Below are 18,995 nucleotides of genomic sequence, written 5' to 3' on the forward strand. Positions count from 1 at the left end.
AAGCTTGGGTGTCCTGATCAGAGCTCTGCTGTGCTATCAAGCAAGACACTTCTCTCTGTGGAAGCCTCTTTTGTAGAATGTGGTTAATAATACCAGCCGATCTTACAGGGCACCATGCACAGCTCCTGGAACTCAGTTGAGTGGTAGTTAAATGGTGCTTTGTGGTGTACTCATCAGACATCTTCCCTGAACAATGAGTCTTCTTGATTCTCCTAACTTTGGAAAGAGTTTGCATTGTCTTTTGAGGAAAATGAATGTCATTCAGTCAAAAGGCTGTAAAAATACATAGACTCTTTCCCTTGCTTTCTTCCTCAGAGCCCTATGAATTCGTCTCTCTTGAGTGGCTGCAGAAGTGGTTGGATGAGTCAACACCTACCAAGCCTATTGATAATCATGCTTGCCTGTGTTCCCACGACAAGCTTCATCCTGATAAAATATCGATTATGAAGAGAATATCTGAATATGCGGCTGACATTTTCTACAGTAGATACGGAGGAGGACCAAGACTAACTGGTAATACAAGCTGTCTTCTCTGCTTAAAAAAGGAGTGCTGCATTAAGTCGTCATCATATGATCTTTTTAAGTGTTTATTTTCGGTGCTGGGTCTCAGTTGTGGCATGTGGGATCTTCACTGCTCCCCTTGTGGTCTCCATGATCATTTGACTCAAAGTGTGCTTAGACCTCATCTTCCGTGTACTTTGCAAAAAGGATCTGCTACCTCAAGTAGAAGTTAAGAAGCATTATACATGGTATATTTATGACATTAGAAAAGAAACTGATACTGCTTATTCAGTTTTGTTTTGTTTTCTGACAAGGCAGACAAAACAGGATACATTTGAGAAAGCCATCTAGTAGTGTTTTGTTATTTTATTCAGTACCCTTCACAGTATTGGTCTGGTTGATACCCACATGAAGGTCTTAAACAATTAACATGACATTTAGAGTTGTCAGATATATTGATCACTCTCCCCTCTTTTACAGCCTCCATTATTTGATGGTGGTCTGGCAAAACTTGCATCAAAATCTTGTAAAAGGTTTTACTTTGTGGCACAGACAGTCAAAGCACATTATAACGTTTTATAACCGATGGTTCCTTATGCAGGATAGCCCTATTGCTGTCTTGATGTTTATGTCACCAAAATAATTTGGGACGTATACCAGTTTGCTGAATTGTCTGAATTAGTGACTTTGGGTTAAAATTCTTCCTTGCTTCATGAAGTGCTGAAAACATCTTCATCACAGAAAATCTGTCTGTGAACACGCTGCCTTTCTCCCGCTCTCTCTGCCTCAGTGAAAGCCCTGTGTAAGGAGTGTGTAGTGGAGCGTTGCCGTGTGCTGCGTCTGAAGAACCAGCTAAATGAAGATTATAAAACTGTAAACAATCTGCTTAAAGCAACAGTAAAGAGGTATGGTAATATGGTGTATATTGTTTCATAGGCTAAAAAACCAAGTAGCTTATCATTTATGAATAATAGAGACTTGGGATCTTCGGAAGAAAGAAGGTAATGAGTGATTAGCCAAGCCAGATTAAATTTTGCAGTGATCGCCACTGAGGCAAAGATAGAGAGAGCTGAGTGGCAGCCCTCCTGGCTGTATTCCATCCATTATAAAAGGTGGGAGCAGAGGTGTGGATCTGAGGCCTAAACAACCCAAGGCCGGGGGCTCGCCTGTGTCATGGAATCAGGAAATGCTGATGTTGGAAAACCATTCTAGCAGGTCTTAGGGTGTCCCCTTGAGAGAGGCTGAAGTAAGAATGTTAACAAACTGCACATCTGACTACCTGCAATTTAGTAGTGAGGAGTAAAAATGGCCAAAATAGGTTAAAAAAGCATAAATGCACACAAGCAAATATTGAACTTTTGATTCAGTTTTGTTGTGATCTTTATAAGGAAAGGAGGGAGAAGGATATTAAGAATGTTGCCTGCATAGTTTTGCATTCTCTCTTTATTCCACAGCAGTGATGGATTTTGGGTGGGGAAGTCCTCCTTACGCAGTTGGCGCCAGCTGGCTCTTGAACAGCTTGATGAGCAAGATGGCGATGCAGACCAAAGCAACGGGAAAATGAATGGCAACACCTTGAATAAAGGTAATATTTATCAATAAAACCTGTTTGTAGGTGGCTGTGAATTATACCACAATTGTAAGCACTTGTTTGTGGTAAAATTGTTTTGGGGCTTCCCTGATGACAGTAAAGAATATGCCTGCAATACAGGAGACCTGGGTTCGATCCCTGGGTCAGAAAGATCCCCTGGAGAAGGGAATGGTTACCCACACCAGTATTCTTGCCTGGAGAATCGCATGGACAGAGGAGCCTGGCAGACTATACAGTCCATGGGGTCGCAAAGAGTCAGACGCGACTGAGCAACTAACACTTACACCTTCAAAATTGTTTTAATTCCTTCCATGTAATGCCTAAAGCGCTCAAAAATGTCTCAGAACAAGTAAGAGATTGTAAGCTATTGAAAGTGAGCAAGGGGCACTCCTCATAACCTGACCTGCTGTGGGCTCTGGGTCTCTCTAATTAGTCCTAAGAAAAATTATTTTAAATTTTGCTCCAGCTAAAGTTTTTAAGAAAAGTCTGTTGCAAATTGCCCAATGTATAGTTTATTAGCCATACTGGAAGGCTGAGTTTGTTAAGTGATTGACCTTGAACTTCTGCATTTTTCATCCAGGAGAAAATGCAGATTTTGAATAGCATTTTACTTATAAATTCTTTGGATATTTCTGAAGTTATGCTTGTAAATAGGAAAAGATATTAATGTCAGTCAATGACTCAGTTTAATTTTGTAATCAGTATTTTATAAGATATGGGAAGTTAAGGCATTAAAACCTTTTAACTTTAAAATAGAAATCGTTTAAACAGTTTATTAATTGAGAGATACAATTAGTGATCCATAAGAAATTATTTCATTTAACTTTTATCTCCAGATATTAGTATTTACCTACATATATTTTTATTATTTTAATGTTCTTAACCTTTTACTGAATTATTCTGTATTTACTGCATTTGAATATTTGTATCATTTTATTTGGTATGGGACTTCTCATGTCACTGCTTTTTCTTTTTAAGAATATAAAAACAGTAGAAAGTGAAAATGACTCAGTCTTATCCGACTCTTTGCGACCCCATGTAGTCCATAGAATTCTCCAAGCCAGAATACTAGAGTGGGTAGCCTTTCTCTTTTCCAGGAGATCTTCCCAACTCAGGGATCGATCCCAGGTCTCCCACATTGCAAGTGGATTCTTTACCAGCTGAGCCACAAGGGAAGCCCAGGAATACTGGAGTTGGTAGCCTATCCCTTCTCCAGCAGATCTTCTCGACCCAGGAATCAACCCGGGGTCTCCCGTATTGCAGGCGGGTTATTTACCAATTGAGCTATCAGGGAAGCCCAAAGCCACTATTAATTTTAAACTGATTTTTTTTTTTTTAATATTTAAAAATTTGAAGAGTGTTTTTCTTTTGGTCAGTGTATTGTGCTGTATACTTCATGAAGTTAACATTAGTTTCAATTTTATTTTGTATTGTTTTTGAAAAGATAGTTTTAAATATATTTAATGTATTATAACAATTATATATAGTATATGACTTTTACATTGAATGTCACTATGCTGTATACTTGAAACTTCCATAAAGTTGTACATCAACTACTTCATTAAAAACAAAGATTGAAAACATTATTTTTAATGTGTCATGTGACCCAGGGTATTAAATATCTTGTGTTCTTTCAAGCCTTTTTATATATATCAGTGATCTTTCCTTTTTTTTTTTTCCTTTTTTTTTACATTAAAGTATATTCGATTTGCTGTCTTGTGTTAGTTTCTTGGGTACAGCAAAGTGATTCAGTCACACACACGCAGCATTCTTCTTCATAGTATTTTCCATGGTGGTTCATCACACGGTGTTGAGTATAGTTCCCTGTACTGAACAGTAGGAGCTAGTTGTTTATCCATTTCATATGTATAAGTTTGGTCTGATAATCCCAAACTCCTAGTCCTGTGCCTCTCCCACCTTTCTTCCCTTTGGCAGCCACCATGTATTCTCTCAGTCCCCAATTCCCTTTCCGTTTCATACATTGGTGTCCCCTTTTGGGTTCCAGCGAACCTTCATTTTAAGTAAAGTTTGATGCCATAATAGAAAATGCCTTGGTGTCCTAGATTAAAAACATGTTCATGTTGCTTTCAGAGTAATAAAATGCTTCTCATCTCCCCCTTCCTCCATTCAAAGATTTTAAAAGCTTGAAGCTAGGTAGAAGTAACAAAGTCGTTCTACCAGATATCCCTGTAAATAGTGGGTTTTCAGAATGATGTTTCCATTGGCACAGTTGTGGATCTTCCTTTACAAAGACATTCAGTGTTTTAAAATCTAGCGACTAAATTTCATTGAATGCATATATTTATACATTGAATATATATGTGTATATATAAAATATATATTGCATGTGTATATATAAGTTGAATGTATATAATATATATAATATACATTGAATATGTAGTATATATTGAATGTATATATGTAATATACATTGAATGTGTGTGTGTGTATATATATAGAATGTATATATTTATTTATTTAACTTATTTCAGCTTTTAAAATTAGTTTGTAAACACAGATGCAGTACCTGCTTCTTTGCCTAATTTTCACATTGTGTGACCCAGATTGAGAAACAGACAGGAGAGTTACCTGGTCATGTGTTTTTGCCCATTTTTCCACTTGAACCTTTTTTTTTTTTTCCTACTTGACCTTTTTAATGACTAATTAATAAATTTTAATTTAAATTTATTAATTTAATTTTAAGTAAATGTTCTTTATATATGTTAAGTGTATCAAAAGTGTGTTGTGTGCTTAACCTGGAAAATCCATGAACCACTATTCTGTAATCTGTTGGTGCTTAGGACTTGTTTTACGTGATCCTATTCCCTGGTGTACACAACTACAAATTGACAGTTGGGACAGTGTAGACAAGTAGGCAAAGCAGCCATTGTAAGAGAGCTGGTAATAGGAAAAGGAGTGTTTTAATTATGTATATTTAACATCAAAGGTTAAATCTTTATTTCGTTAGCCTTCTAAAGCTTTGTCTCGTTGCCCTAAAGAATCGATGGATGAAAGTAACATGACATGTATATGATTATCCTGGTTTATGACACAGTATTCTAAGTACATAGATTAGAATTAATGGAAAGATAGATGAACTGTTTTTCAGTTTGAAAAAAAATGCATATTTTCTTACATAACCCAAATCTTTAAAAAGTAAAACTGCCATTCAGAAATTGTTCTTTCCTTTTAAGGGAAAGATGAAACACTTCTTAGCTCAACTGTCAGAATCAGCTGGGTCTGATTTTTAGAATGTTTTAAAGTTTTCTGTGTTTGAAGCTGTGTAGAGTAGTGTCTTTGCTCCTTTGAACTTTAAATGTAGCAGCTAGAGGAGTTACTCTGTGTATGTCTTTTGATTAGATGAATCAAAGGAAGAAAGAAAGGAGGACGAGGAGGAATTGAATTTCAATGAAGACATTCTGTGCCCACACGGTAAGCCAAAGTGTCAGACTTCCTCTGTTAGTGTTTAGCATATCATAAATATTTTGTTAACAATATTTCATGCTCAGAGATTAGGCCCTGATGTGGAAGGCATGGCAGAGTAGTGGCTTTCTGAACTGGCCGTGACCTGATGGTTCTGTCCTCGCGCTCTCTTGAGCGGCTAGCTTCTGTGGCCTGCCTTAACGCCAGTGCCTCTCACACCTTTTCCTTTCTCCTCACAAGAAAAATTGTAAATAATACAAGATAGAATTTCCCTATATTTTAGGGGGGAAAATTTGTCACTTGTCACATTGAAGGGCTTTCTGAGCTTGAATGGGGATTTCAGTTATTTCCCATTTCTGTGTCTATGTCATTATCCAGATTTGAACACTCTGAAGGCAGCATTTTTATATTCTCCTTATGACTGTTTCTGGTTTAGTGTCTTAGACATTGATTGGCTAGCTACTGTGTACTATATATACTCTTAGTTTCCAAATCTTTATTAATCCTGTGTATTTGTTCATGTCTGTATTTGGTTTTAGTGAGAGCTCACTTGTAATAGATGAGTTTGTTTTTTCTTTGGAGAGGGACTCCTTGTATATACCGTATGGTTTCCCATTGTCAGCACTCTGAAAGCCAGAAAGGTATCTCCTTCTCCAAGCCTTCTACCGAATGAGTTCCCCACTGACTCTCCCTTCCTTCTTCCCTCTCCCCCTCCCTCCCTCCCCTGGGAAAAACTGGCCGCAGAGACACTCGGATGTCAGTGGTGAATCTCTTAACCCCTGTTGGCATTTCTGGTTGTGTGCTAACATATTGAGAATACTCGGAATTCTTTTTTTAAATTGAAGTATAGTTAATTTATTGTGTTGTGTTACTTTTATGTGTACAGCAAACTGGTTCTGCATATGTAAACATGCCCATATATATTCTTTTTCAGATTCTTTTTCATTATAGGTCACTGTAAGACATTGAGTGTAGTTCCCTGCGCTTACTGTGTTTATCCAGTTTATATGTAGTAGCATGTATCTGCTGGTCTCAAACTCCTTATTTATCCTCCCTCTGCCCTCCCCTTTGGTAACCATAAGTTTTATTTCCTGTGTCTGTGAGGCTGTTTGTTAAATAAGTTCGTTTGTATAATTTTTTTTTATATTCCACATATGAGTGGTATCATAATATCTGTCTGTCTGACTTCCCTTAATACGATAACCTCTGGGTCCATCTGTGTTGCTACCAATGGCCTTATTTCACTCTTTATGTTTGGCTGTGCTGGGTCTTCATTGTGGTGCTCAGGTTCCCATTGCAGTGGCTTGTCTCCTTGGGAGCACAGGCTGTGGGCACAGGGGCTTCAGTAGTTGTGGCTCTCAGGCTCTAGATCACAGGCCCAGTAGTTTTGGCGAATGGGCTTTGTTGCTCCAAGGCACATGGAATCTTCCTGGACCAGGGATCGAACCCGCGTCTCCTGTACTGGCGGTGGATTCTGATCCACTACACCATCAGAGAAGTCCTGTTTCATCTTTTTTTTATGACTGGGACGAATGCTCTGAATTCTTGTCAGTCCTAATCAGTTCCTTATATTAGTTCTTCACTGCCTCGTTAGGAACCCATACTTGATGCCTAACCCTTGCCCTCATTCACACCTTATTTTTTCTTTTTTGATTGCACTACACAGCGTGCACCGTCTTAGTTCCCCAACCAAGGATCAAACCCTTGCCCCCTGCATTGAACTCGCAAAGTCTTAGTCAGTGGACAGCCAGGGAATTCCCTGAATCAGTGATTCTGTTAATGAAGAGTCCTTGGTGATGGTGATCGAAGTTGTCACATGAGTGCCACTCCCATGCCTGTCTTTCTAGACACAGACTCACTGCCTACCCGTGCAGGAGATGCAGGTTCGTTCCCTGGGTCTGAAAGATCCCCTGGAGGAAGAAATGGCAACGCATTCCAGTATTCTTGCCTGGGGAATTGCATGGACAGAGGAGCCTGGCAGGTTACAGTGCATGAGGTGGCAAAGAGTCGGACACAGTTGATGCGTTACTAGAGCACAGTAGGAACACAAGTTTGAAGGCAGATGTGTAACCCTGAATGGCAGACAGATTAAGTAAGCCCTAGAGGAAGGCGATGTGAACAGCCAGGAGTAAATTAGCTTTTCTCCTGGTGCTTTCATATCAACTCTTTTTTTAACCTTTTGCTGTAGATTTGCACACAGCATAAGCGCTTCCATTTTGAGTGTTGAGGAATCTGTAGTTAAACACTAAGTTTCCGTGCTCGATGCTGCTTGGCAGGGTGAAATGGTGCCAGAACACCGATTGTCTTCCTCCCTCGCGCACTGACATTTGCTCTCTGCCCACCTCTCTCATCTTGTCATTTCAGTTTTACAGCTTTGACTAGAAAGCATGGTAGAGCTGAATGTGATTTCAGGGCCTGTGCCATGCCCCTCAGCTTGTCAGAAACGGTGCATGAGCTTTTTTTTTTTTACATCTTCTAGCTTGATCTGCGGCCCAGTGCCATTTGGTTGCTGCACCTTGTTATCTCGAGTTGAAAAAGCACCATCTCAGTTCTTGCTTTTGTGGATAGCACTTCTCAGTGTACCATGTCCATGGCAGCAGGTTTTTCAGCTGCAGGATGTGGAACCTTACTGAAAACCCATCCCTCACTGGAGTTACATTCAGACTTGTTTCTGAGCTGTGGTCATGGTCGTCATAACACTGAAGCAGTAAGATGATGGTTGGGCATTTGTTGAGTGTTGTGCCCAGGAGTTTTCTAAGTGTGTAGATATTAACTCACTGCTGTATTATTATTATACTGATTCTGCTGATGAATAAGCAAACTGAGGCATAGAGAGGTGAGTCATTCGCTAAAGGTCACCATACTTGATGGTTAGTTTCTCCCTAGTTGTGTAATCAGAAATTCTTTTCCTTTGAAAATTTGAAGGACTTAACGGATCTTTCAATGTACTGTTTTTCCAAAGCCCTTCATAGACAGTTTTTGTCCCTTCCGCCTTTGGCAGCTAATAAGATCTCTGTCCACAGCCCAGGGACACTTCCCCCAGTGAGCTGCTCTGCAGACGCCTCACACATGTGCAGTGTGAGGGACCCCAGGTTTCCTCGTTTGGTGTCCCCACGGGGCTGTTTCACTGCAGAATTCTCAATTTCATTATCTCCTCTCGGGCTTCTCAGATTTCTCCATAAGCATCTTTCCTCCTTCTGCCTGGAAACTGCAGAGCTGACTGTCACCTCAGGGTTACAGAGAAGAGGGCTTGGAACCTCTGCCTTCTGTATGAAGCCTTCACTCAGCTGCATGCGCCTCGGTGCGCTGCCTCACGTCTCCGCTTTGTGTCCCCAGAGGCCCCTGGTTTTGTGCCATCAGACCAGCTTGTGTCTTCTTTTGTGGGTAGAGGGGGGCAGGTATCCGTAGAACGTATAGAAGAGGGAGCCAGAATTTTAACCGTCTCTTAAGCAGACTGTAACCCGTCCCCTTCCGAGCACCCCAGTTCCCGGGTTTGTGGGCACAGTTCTGTAGTGCTGTAAATCTATTTGCTTCTTGACTTTCGTTGATTTAGAGTTCATTTTTCTTGCATCTCATCCATCCACCTTCTAACCTCCTATAATATCTGTTGCTGTTGCCTCTGTTTTTTTAATCCTTCATTATGATTTTATGTCTTTCAGTAAAGATCCCTGTTACTGTGGTTTTAATGTCATTTTAAAACATCATTTTTATCTAGAAATCCTTGTTCGAATTTTCATACTCTAAAGCTTGCGTATATTTATCACGGATTTTATGTGAACTAATCACAGATTACATTCTGTTGGGTGGTTTACTGCTGTCTCAGAGTTCAGCATTTACTGCGGATATTCCAAATCCATCAGGCTGTCTTATCCATTTCATTCTACATTTATTTAACAGTTAACCTTCCTTGTTAACTTACGTTGTTTATTACACTTGTTTAGTAAGGAGCTGAGCAGTTTTTTAATTAATCTTTTTTTTTTTTTTAACAAATTCTTTGGATGTTCTGTGACCCAAAATATTAGGGTTTGAACTAGATTTTGTCAGGGAGGAGATTTATCCAGAATCTAAAGTCATTGTTAACTAGATTTCTATTTTTACCAGAAGAATCTTCGGGGATTACATTATCCTGATATGTTTGGTGAATTAAATCTCTCATGACTCGTTTGATCCTTGTATTCAGAGATGTTGCTTACAAAATGAATTTAATTTATTGGCTTTCTCTTAAGATTTAAGAGAGTGTTACATATTGCAGGATACAAGTCTGATTTCTAAACATTCATGTCTTGAGTAAAAGTTCATTTTTAGGTTAAACAATATCCAGATATATTAAATCATGATATGTTAATGTGAACCTAAATTTAGAAGCATAGATAGGGGTAGAGCAAAGCACTTTATTAACCAATTTCTGACTATAGTATATTAGAAGACTTTGCTGACTTTTTAAATAAACTTGAGTTATTTTTTTTTAATTACCTGAGAAATGCACATGCAACATTATAGCCAGTCATAAAGTAAAAGCACCCTTACCCAAAAGAGAGGCAGTGTAGACTCCAGAGCCTGTGGAATCCTATTTAAAATATGTGTTTGTATTATCGTTTCCTTCATTCTCTCTCCCTTTCTGAACCAGATTTGTTTATACCACATATATGCAGAGGAAGGGTCCTTTTAATAAAAAAGAAACCACTTTAAAAAGTGTAATTGCCTTGGAATTATTTTTAAATTAGTTATAGAAGTCTGCTTTAGTCTTTTTTATAGCTGCATTATATTTCACCATAAAGGTGTACTAAATTGAAGTCTGATTATCCAGTTAGTGTTTAAAATAATAATAATAATAATAAATTCCATAAAAGAAAAAAGTAATAAAACAATTAAATTTAAAAAAAATAATAAATTCCATAGTTCTGTCTGAGGGTAAGCATTTTATTTTATTTATTTTTTTTTTGGTGGCGCTTAAGCCACTGAGGGGGTAAGCATTTTAAAGTAAGTTTTCATAACCTCAGAGGAAAAATTTGTTAACCTACTCTTCAGAAATAAAGTTAATTTTTACGTTGTGACCTATTTTCTCTAGTAGTAAATATATTAAAGCAGTGTAATCTTTTCTTAGGATTAATCAGAGCTCACTAAGAGGAAGTGATGCATGGAAGTTAAGAAGATGAATTTTGAGGCATTAGAAACTGTGGGGTTTAGATGAGACAGATCTGGTTTTAATATCCCAGCTTCGTTATTCACCAATTGTGGTGACCCTTAGTGTATTAATTTCTCTCATTCTTGATTTATTTATTATGAAAAATACATAAAGCAAAGAATTAAGATAGTGCATTTAGAAAGCCCCTGGCTTTCTAACTCTTACTAAACTTGTAGGTATCTTGCCAGTGGCAGAAGAAACACAGTTTCCTTTGGAACCTTAAAGAATTTTTTTTGGGTAATGAACCATATAGGTCCATGTATGCACTTCACTATCTGCTGGGAACAGCTGAAGCAGCAGAACTAGACCCACAAAACAAATGAGGGATAGAGTGGGGAGAACGGCCCTGGAATGCTGGAAGCATCCATGTGAGCAGTAGATCGAGGTGGGCTGACGAGGCTCAGGGTCACTGCCGTGTGGACGTTTCTGTGATCTGAGGAAGGGAAGGTGCTCTGCTTATTTCTCCTCTTCTCGGTTTCTAAAGATCCGCAGGATTCAGGTGTTTGCAGTAGTAACAGCCGAGCAACTGGGTATTGACTGGAGAGGGTCTTCCAGCTTAACAGTAGATTGCTTCACTGTTTAACTGTCAGGGTCACACAACATTGAAAACAGCATTTTGGTTCAGGGTGAGTTTAGTAAAGTAATAAGACAAAATGGGAGAAAATGCATTCTGCAGGAAATTGTGCTGTTTGAATGTAGGTGGAGATGAAATGCTGTTGGACAACCTCCACGGTGGCACCCCAGAACCTCTGGAAGCCCTTTTATTGCTTCCTTCACTGGCAGGAAGAAAGACCTAGATTAAGGACAAAGGAATGGCTAACTCCTTTAGAATTAGATGAAACTAAAAATTTAGAGATTTTGAAATTGGAGAGAAAATTACAGCACTTTGGAACAGAAGGAGGAGAAGTGCTACAAATTTGTATTAAGTAGATTTTTGCAGGGTATATATTAACTTTTTTTTTTCAAACTCCCCCCCCCCCCCCCTTTTTGTCTTTTTGACCTAGGCGAGTTATGCATATCAGAAAATGAAAGAAGGCTTGTTTCTAAAGAGGCTTGGAGCAAACTGCAGCAGTACTTTCCAAAGGCTCCCGAATTTCCAAGTTACAAAGAGTGCTGTTCGCAGTGCAAGGTGCATGCCGCCCGCAGTCCTGACGGCTGTGGAAGTCACGTGTCTCCTCCCTGGATCGATTTTCCGGGAGAACTGACATTGCACTTTGAGAGGAGGTGTGGGGAGGCGGCAGGTCCTGTGCTGTCAGCTGGAGATGGTTGATCGCTTCCTGCTTGCTTCTCTTTCAGATTTTAGAAAGAGAAGGGGAAGAAAATGAAGCCTTACATAAGATGATTGCAAACGAGCAGAAAACTTCTCTTCCAAATTTGTTCCAGGACAAAAACAGACCGTGTCTCAGTAACTGGCCAGAGGTATAATGATTCCCACAAAGGGGCAGAGTCCATCACATCTTTGTAAGGCCCTTGCCAAGTTCCTGAGTGAACAGTGCTTTCAGAATAATGAGATCGTCTCTATTTCTTACATTTGTATAGTTTTCTAAACTGGAGGATTCGACTCTTCCTCGTGGTTGCTTGGTAGAGGGTTCTATTTCCATTTTATTTACGAAACTTTAGGGGGAGAACCCATAGTATATGGAGACATTTTCTGTATAGGATTTAGGTTAAGAATGCAGTGAATTAAGAGATACTTGTGTCTGATTTTTCTGTTCCAGGAAACAGATGTGCTCTATATTGTGTCCCAGTTCTTTGTAGAAGAGTGGCGAAAATTTGTCAGGTAGATACCAAAGGTTACCTATTTCCCTTTTTTTATTTTTGATTACAGTATTTTTAATTCATGAATCGTAATCATGGTACCTTACCTTTTACTATAATAGCCTATACTGAAAGCTTTTTTTCCTGAGAATTTAAATGAATAATCCTAAGAAGTACATTTAATTTTTAATATCCTTGAAAAATGTCTGTAATTTAAAAATAATCATAAAAAATGCTGTCTTCAGTCATGCCATAGTGAAGTATATTGACCGTCCTTTGCTCATTTGAATAGGAAACCTACCAGGTGCAGTCCTGTGTCATCGGTCGGAAACAGCGCTCTCCTGTGTCCCCACGGGGGCCTCATGTTTACATTTGCTTCCATGACCAAAGAAGATTCTAAACTGTGAGTTTCTTCTCTTCATGCGATGTTTGTTTCTGATGATTAATAGAATGTGTTTAGGAAATGTCTCGTCTGACATAGTCTATTTTAAGAACTAATCTTTTCTTGAATTGTGGGGTTATTTCCTCTGGTATAACCAGAGGTTGGCTTGTCTTTTTTTTTTTTAAAGACTGCTTCTTGTGCTCGCTTTGGCAGCACATATACTGGAAAAAAAGACTGCTTCTCCATAAAAGTCGGGAGGCTGCCTGAGGCTACTTGCCCTTACTTCTCCCCTCTCCTTCCTGAGCCCTGCTTTCTCCTTAGAAATTGCTGGGACCCAGGACAGTGTCTCTAGGTCACGTCCTTACCCTCTGTAGCTAACTTCTTTGCTCAACTTTGGCTTTTGAGGTTTAGCCATGTTGATTCGTGTGACTCCAGTACATTTACTTTCACTGCTTTTTTTCATACAAAAGAAAGTTAGAGCATTCTTTTATTTGAAAAACTACCATTCCTGTTGGTGTAGCTTTTCCTTCTCAATTTCTTTGTATTAAATAGTGGTTTGGATAGTTTTGGTTTACAGATGGATTATGTCCTTGTGTCTTAAAGCATGTTGTGTTTTTTTGCACAGTATAGCTCTCATATGGCCCAGTGAGTGGCAAATGATACAAAAGCTCTTTGTCGTGGATCATGTAATTAAAATCACGAGAACTGAAGGAGGAGATGCAAACCCTTCAGAAACACAGTATATTTCTGAGCCAAGTAAGTATTCATATCACTCTTGGTTTATGTAGTTAAAAGTTACAATTTTAACAGGTAGGCAAAGAATATGGCAGTATTGTATTCTTTACTTAAAGATCTCGTGGTGGTCCATTCTATATTCCTTAGATGGAAAGTATCATATAATGACCATATTTGTATGTTTTTTGACAGTAAAAATTTACTTATTTGCATATAATAAAATATAGCCATTAAAAAATAAGAGTAGTAGTTTTCTAAATACTCTCTGATAACTTTGAAATGTTCCTTTAGATCTTTCATTCTTTTGGTAGTAATTCCTCAGCTACTGGTATTTTCTGGTTTTACCTTTTTAAAAAAAAAAAACCTTTTTTCTTCTTAGAACTCTGTCCAGAATGTCGAGAAGGCTTATTGTGTCAACAGCAGAGGGACCTGCGTGAATACACTCAAGCTACCATCTATGTCCATAAAGTTGTGGATAATAAGAAGGTACCAGTCCCTCTTGTGGCCATGACTAGTAATAATCAAGCTTGCTTTTTGACTTGTTTGATTTTCACTGAATATTGCCTGTAGTTCCTTTGAAGGGTGGAGCCATTGAACTGGAATGGAAAAGGAATCGTTACATAAATTTATGTGGATCTGTTGTTCAATCACTAAGTCATGTTCAACTCTTTGTGGCCCCATGGACTGCAGCACGCCAGGCTTCCCTGTCCTTCACTATCTCCTAGAGTTTGCTCAAACCCATATCCATTGATTAGGTGATGCCATCCAACCATCTCATCCTGTCGTCCCTTTCTCCTCCTGCCCTTAATCTTTCCCTGCATCAGGGTCTTTTCCAATGAGTTGGCTCTTAGCATCAGGTGGGCAAAGTATTGGAGCTTTAGCATCAGTCCTTCCAGTGAATATTCAGGATTGATTTCCTTTAGGGTTGACAGGTTTGATCTCTTTGCAGTCCAAGGGACTCTCAAGAGTCCTCCAGCACCACAATTCAAAAACATCAATTCTTCTTTATGGTCCAACTCTCAAATCTATACATGACTACTGGAAAAAACCATAGCTTTGACTATATGGATCTTTGTTGGCAAAGTGATGTCTCTGCTTTTTAATACAGTGTCTAGGTTTGCCATAGCTTTTCTTCCAAGGACCCAGTGTCTTTTAATTTCATGGCTGCAGTCACCATCTGCAGTGATTCTGGAGCCCAAGAAAATAAAATCTGTTATTGTTTCCACATTTTCCCCATCTGTTTGCCATGAAGTGTGGGACCAGATGCCATGGTCTTAGTTTTCTGAATGTTGAGTTTTAAGCCAGCTTTTTCACTCTCCTCTTTCATTCTCATCAAGAGGTTCTTTAGTTCCTCTTTGCTTTCTGCCTTTAGAGTGGTATCATCTGCACATCTGAGGTTATGGTTGTTTCTCCTGGCAATCTTGATTTCAGCTTGTGATTCATCCAGCCCAGCATTTCCATGATGTACTCTGCATATAAGTTAAATAAGCAGGGTGATAGTATACAGCTTTGACATACTCCTTTCTCAATTCTGAACCATTCTGTTGTTCCATATCCTGTTCTAACTGTTGCTTCTTGTCCTGCATACAAGTTTGTCAAGAGGTGGGTAAGGTGATCTGGTATTCCCATCTCCTGAAGAATTGTCCACAGTTTGTTGTGATCCACAAGGTCAAAGATGTAGTCAATAAAACAGTGTGGCGTAGTCAGTAAAACAGAAGTGGATGCTTTTCTGGAAGTCTCACTTTTTATTTGATCCAGCGGATGTTGGCAATTTGATCTATGGTTCCTCTGCCTTTTCTAAATCCAGCTTGTACATCTGAAAGTTCTCGGTTCATATACTTTGAAGCCTAGCTTGAAGGATTTTGAACATTACCTTGCTAGTGTGTGAAATGAGTGCAGTGTACAGTAATTTGGACATTCTTTGTCATTACTTTTCTTTGGGAATGAAATAAAAACTGACCTTTTCCAGTCCTGTGGCCACTGCTGAAGTGAAATGAAGTAAAGTTGCTCAGTCGTGTTGGACTCTTTGCGGTCCTGTGGACTGTAGCCTACCAGGTTCCTTTATCCATGGGATTTTCCAGGCAAGAATACTGGAGTGGGTTGGCATTTCCTTCTCCAGAGGATCTTCCTGACCCAGGGATCATTGTAGGCAGACGCTTTACTGTCTAAGCCACCAGGGAAGTTTACTGGCATATTGAGTGCAGCACTTGAACAGCATCATCTTTTAGGATTTGAAATAGCTCAGCTGGAGTTCCATCACCTTCTCTAGCTTTGTTCATAGTAACGCTTCCTAAGGTACACTTGACTTCACACTCCAGGGTATCTGGCTCTAGGTGAGTGACCACACCATCATGGTTATCCAGAACATTAAAAATTTTTGTAAAGTTCTTCTGTGTATTCTTGCCATCTCTTCTTAATCTCTTCTGCTTCTGTTAAGTCCTTGGCCTTTTATGTCCCTTATTGTGCCCATCTTTGCTTGAAATGTTCCCTTGGTATTTCTAGTCTTTCCCATTCTATTGTTTTCTTCTATTTGTTTGCATTGTTCACTTAAGAAGACTTTTCTTATGTGGGTCTCAAGTGAAGTGAAAGTCACTCAGTCGTGTCCAGCTCTTTGCAACCCCATGGGCACAGTCCATGGAATTCTCCAGGCCAGAATACTGGAGTGGGTAGCCAGCCATTCCCTTCTCCAGGGGATTTTCCCGACCCAGGGATCGAACCCAGGTCTCCCGCATTGTGGGCGGATTCTTGACCAGCTGAGCCACAAGGGAAGCCTTATGTGGGTCTAGTCAGTTTTTGTTTTTGATGTACAATATTGATTGAATGCCAGCTGTGTGCTAGGAACTGTCTTGGGATACAGTTGGTGCAGAAGACCACTGTACCTACCTTCGAGAGGATTTGTACCTAGTGAGGTAGATCAAGAATAAGCTGTGTAAGATGATTTCATACAAGAACAAGCATGTTGAAGGAAGTCTTGCAGAGTAGAGCATTTGACTGACAGAGGCGGAGGTGCCCTGTTAAATAGGGAGGGGGTGGGCTAGATGCCTTGGAGGAGGAGTTGTTTACCTGAGCGCTAGCTGTGGGAGGCCCTGCCTGTGGCGCGGAGGCCAGGCGGGAGCGTGAGCCCGGCGCCCTCAGAGTAGAGTCGGCGTCGAGCCTGGAGCAGCGCTGCCCAGTGGGCGCTTCCGCGGTGGCGGACGTGTTCTTATCTGCATCATAGCCACCAGCCACCCTTGACCATGGGGCGTCTGAAATGCGACTGGGCTGACTTCAGGAACTGGGTTTTTATGTAGTTTTAACTTCAGCAGACCTGTGTCACCTCTCACTCCCATAGTGGACGGCACTGATCTAAAGAGAAGTTTCTGCCAAGGAGGGAAGGTGATGTGTGATGAGGAGTCAAATTTTAATTGAATTTTATACGTCATGCCAGGGATTTGGGATCTTTGTTCGAAGCCTAGATGTAAGCCACTGAAGTTTCAAGGGAGGTCACAGTGTGATCTCACTTATGCTTTCAAAAAGTCACCCTGGCCATTGTATTTGGAGTTGATATGGACAGAACAGAAATAAGAAAGACCACTGTAGAGCATCTTCTTTGGTTGACCTAAAGGGTAGGTGAAACATAGATTTGGGGATATTTTGGGAGCAGGGTGTTACTGTGGACTGTTTTTGGAGCATTTTCACTACATTAAGTATGGCTCTTAGGTAGATCCTGACCTAGTTCTCTGGACACCTCATTAATTTGATTCCAAGGTTTTTGGAGTTGAAGACCACGTAGATGCATTATATTTGGTGATATTTGCCAAACTTGACATGAATTTTAGAAGGTTACCTTACAGATTATTCTCTGATGATCTAGGGTTCTGCCTCAGAAGTTGAATTAAGGAGGCCTTATGACCTTGTTTGCTGGAAAAGTGGATGAGTAAAAATGTCTGTTTTCCCCCTAGTATTTTCTTGTATCTTTTGTACCTCTTAGTCCATGTATATATTGATATCTAGTGTGAAATATCCAATTTAGGAAAAGATGTCTTATTATTTTTTAAGTTTGGTAGTGGTATTTCATCCGTTCTCTTTATCCTGTGTTAGGATAAAACTAACGTGTTCACAGAGCACAGAAAACAAGATTGCTGTCGTGTCTTGATCCTCTGTCTGATCTGTTACCCCACCATTGATGAAGTTGTGCCGTCAAAGCTCCACCGTCTCCATAGCTCGCCTCCCTAGGGTCTGACCTACTTCTCTCTTTTCCTGGCGCATTCAGGTGATGAAGGATTCAGCTCCAGAGCTAAATGTGAGTAGTTCTGAAACAGAGGAGGATAAGGAAGAAGCTAAACTGGATGGAGAAAAAGATCCAGACTTTAATCAAGTATGTGTTGAAGCTGCTTTTCATTGTTACCCCTTCCACTGCTCTGAAAGCAGTCGCTCCAAGGTCTTGGACATCTCTCTGTGGCCTGTATGCGGTGTTGGTCCTCAGGACCCTTTCCCCTTCTTTTCCTCGTTGGCTAGAATGCTATAGTTGTCCCGATTTCTCATGAAAAGTCATGGACTATGATACGCCAGAATTAATTGCTATTAAAGAAGAAGAGCTAAAATATACTGTAATGATTAAATTTTTACCTGGAAAAAAGACTTTAACCATAATCCTGGTTTGCTGCTTAGTCATGGAATATTTATGTATGAAAAAATTACTAAACTCAACTTCTCTCATTACAAACAAAACACATAATAATAGCCTTTATAACACTGAAGTTTATAGAAGAGACTTTCAGGTCTCTCAAGGTGTTAGTCAGGTGACTAGAAGCAACATGAGTCTTTGATTTTTCATTGTGATGACCTTAAATTCTTCTATTAAAATAACCTATTTTGCGGATTTTTTAATGGTATTTCTACCCCTCTTGTTTGGGAGTATGGTTTAATAATCAGTTTGGAGTCTGTTCTTTCGGTGAACTTTGTAAATCAGTTTGTAAAGTTTTATATATACAATATACTATATATATATATATATATATATATAATATATTGTTTTTATTTATGTCATTTCAAGCTTTCCTTTTCAGCCCAAGGGTTACTTAGAAGACTTTTAAAAATATTTTCAAGTGATTAGATTTTTGAGAAACTAAGTTTTTTGAATGGCTAGTTTCATCCATTGTCATAACCACAGCAGTTTTTAAATTGCTTTCTATACCTCAATTGCACATGGCAACAGATCTCCCCTTTACAAATATGATAGAGAATGTTTGTTGGAGAACATTGTTTTTTATGCCATAGTTATCTTTATACTTTGAATTTTTTTCTGTCTTTCCTCTCATTCTTTGGATGTTGTAATACTCTTGACTAACGTTTTAAATATTTCATCTTGCAAAAGAAAGTGTAACCTTCCTTTTGAAAAGAGTAGGTGGTCCCAGAAGAATGTCAAGTGTTATCGGAAT

At 39.4% G+C, this 18,995-nt stretch overlaps 1 protein-coding gene across 7 annotated transcripts in view; it reads left to right on the top strand.

Annotated features, from left to right (window-relative positions):
- USP48 (ubiquitin specific peptidase 48) overlaps positions 1–18,995 on the top strand; it is a 73,587-nt gene that overhangs the window by 43,279 nt on the left and 11,313 nt on the right. For 4 of the 7 annotated variants that reach the window (XM_045164642.1, XM_045164643.1, XM_045164647.1 and 1 more), the window contains 11 exons: positions 316–513; positions 1,292–1,406; positions 1,956–2,086; positions 5,453–5,524; positions 11,705–11,829; positions 11,997–12,119; positions 12,419–12,480; positions 12,751–12,861; positions 13,466–13,596; positions 13,955–14,061; positions 17,828–17,932. In XM_045164642.1, coding sequence (XP_045020577.1) covers positions 316–513; positions 1,292–1,406; positions 1,956–2,086; positions 5,453–5,524; positions 11,705–11,829; positions 11,997–12,119; positions 12,419–12,480; positions 12,751–12,861; positions 13,466–13,596; positions 13,955–14,061; positions 17,828–17,932 — 1,280 coding nt within the window. The remainder of the gene's footprint in view (positions 1–315; positions 514–1,291; positions 1,407–1,955; positions 2,087–5,452; positions 5,525–11,704; positions 11,830–11,996; positions 12,120–12,418; positions 12,481–12,750; positions 12,862–13,465; positions 13,597–13,954; positions 14,062–17,827; positions 17,933–18,995) is intronic. The other 3 variants (XM_045164644.1, XM_045164645.1, XM_045164646.1) reach the window with 2 other exon arrangements.

This window comes from Bubalus bubalis, chromosome 2, assembly GCF_019923935.1.
Source record: "Bubalus bubalis isolate 160015118507 breed Murrah chromosome 2, NDDB_SH_1, whole genome shotgun sequence".
NCBI lineage: Eukaryota > Metazoa > Chordata > Mammalia > Artiodactyla > Bovidae > Bubalus > Bubalus bubalis.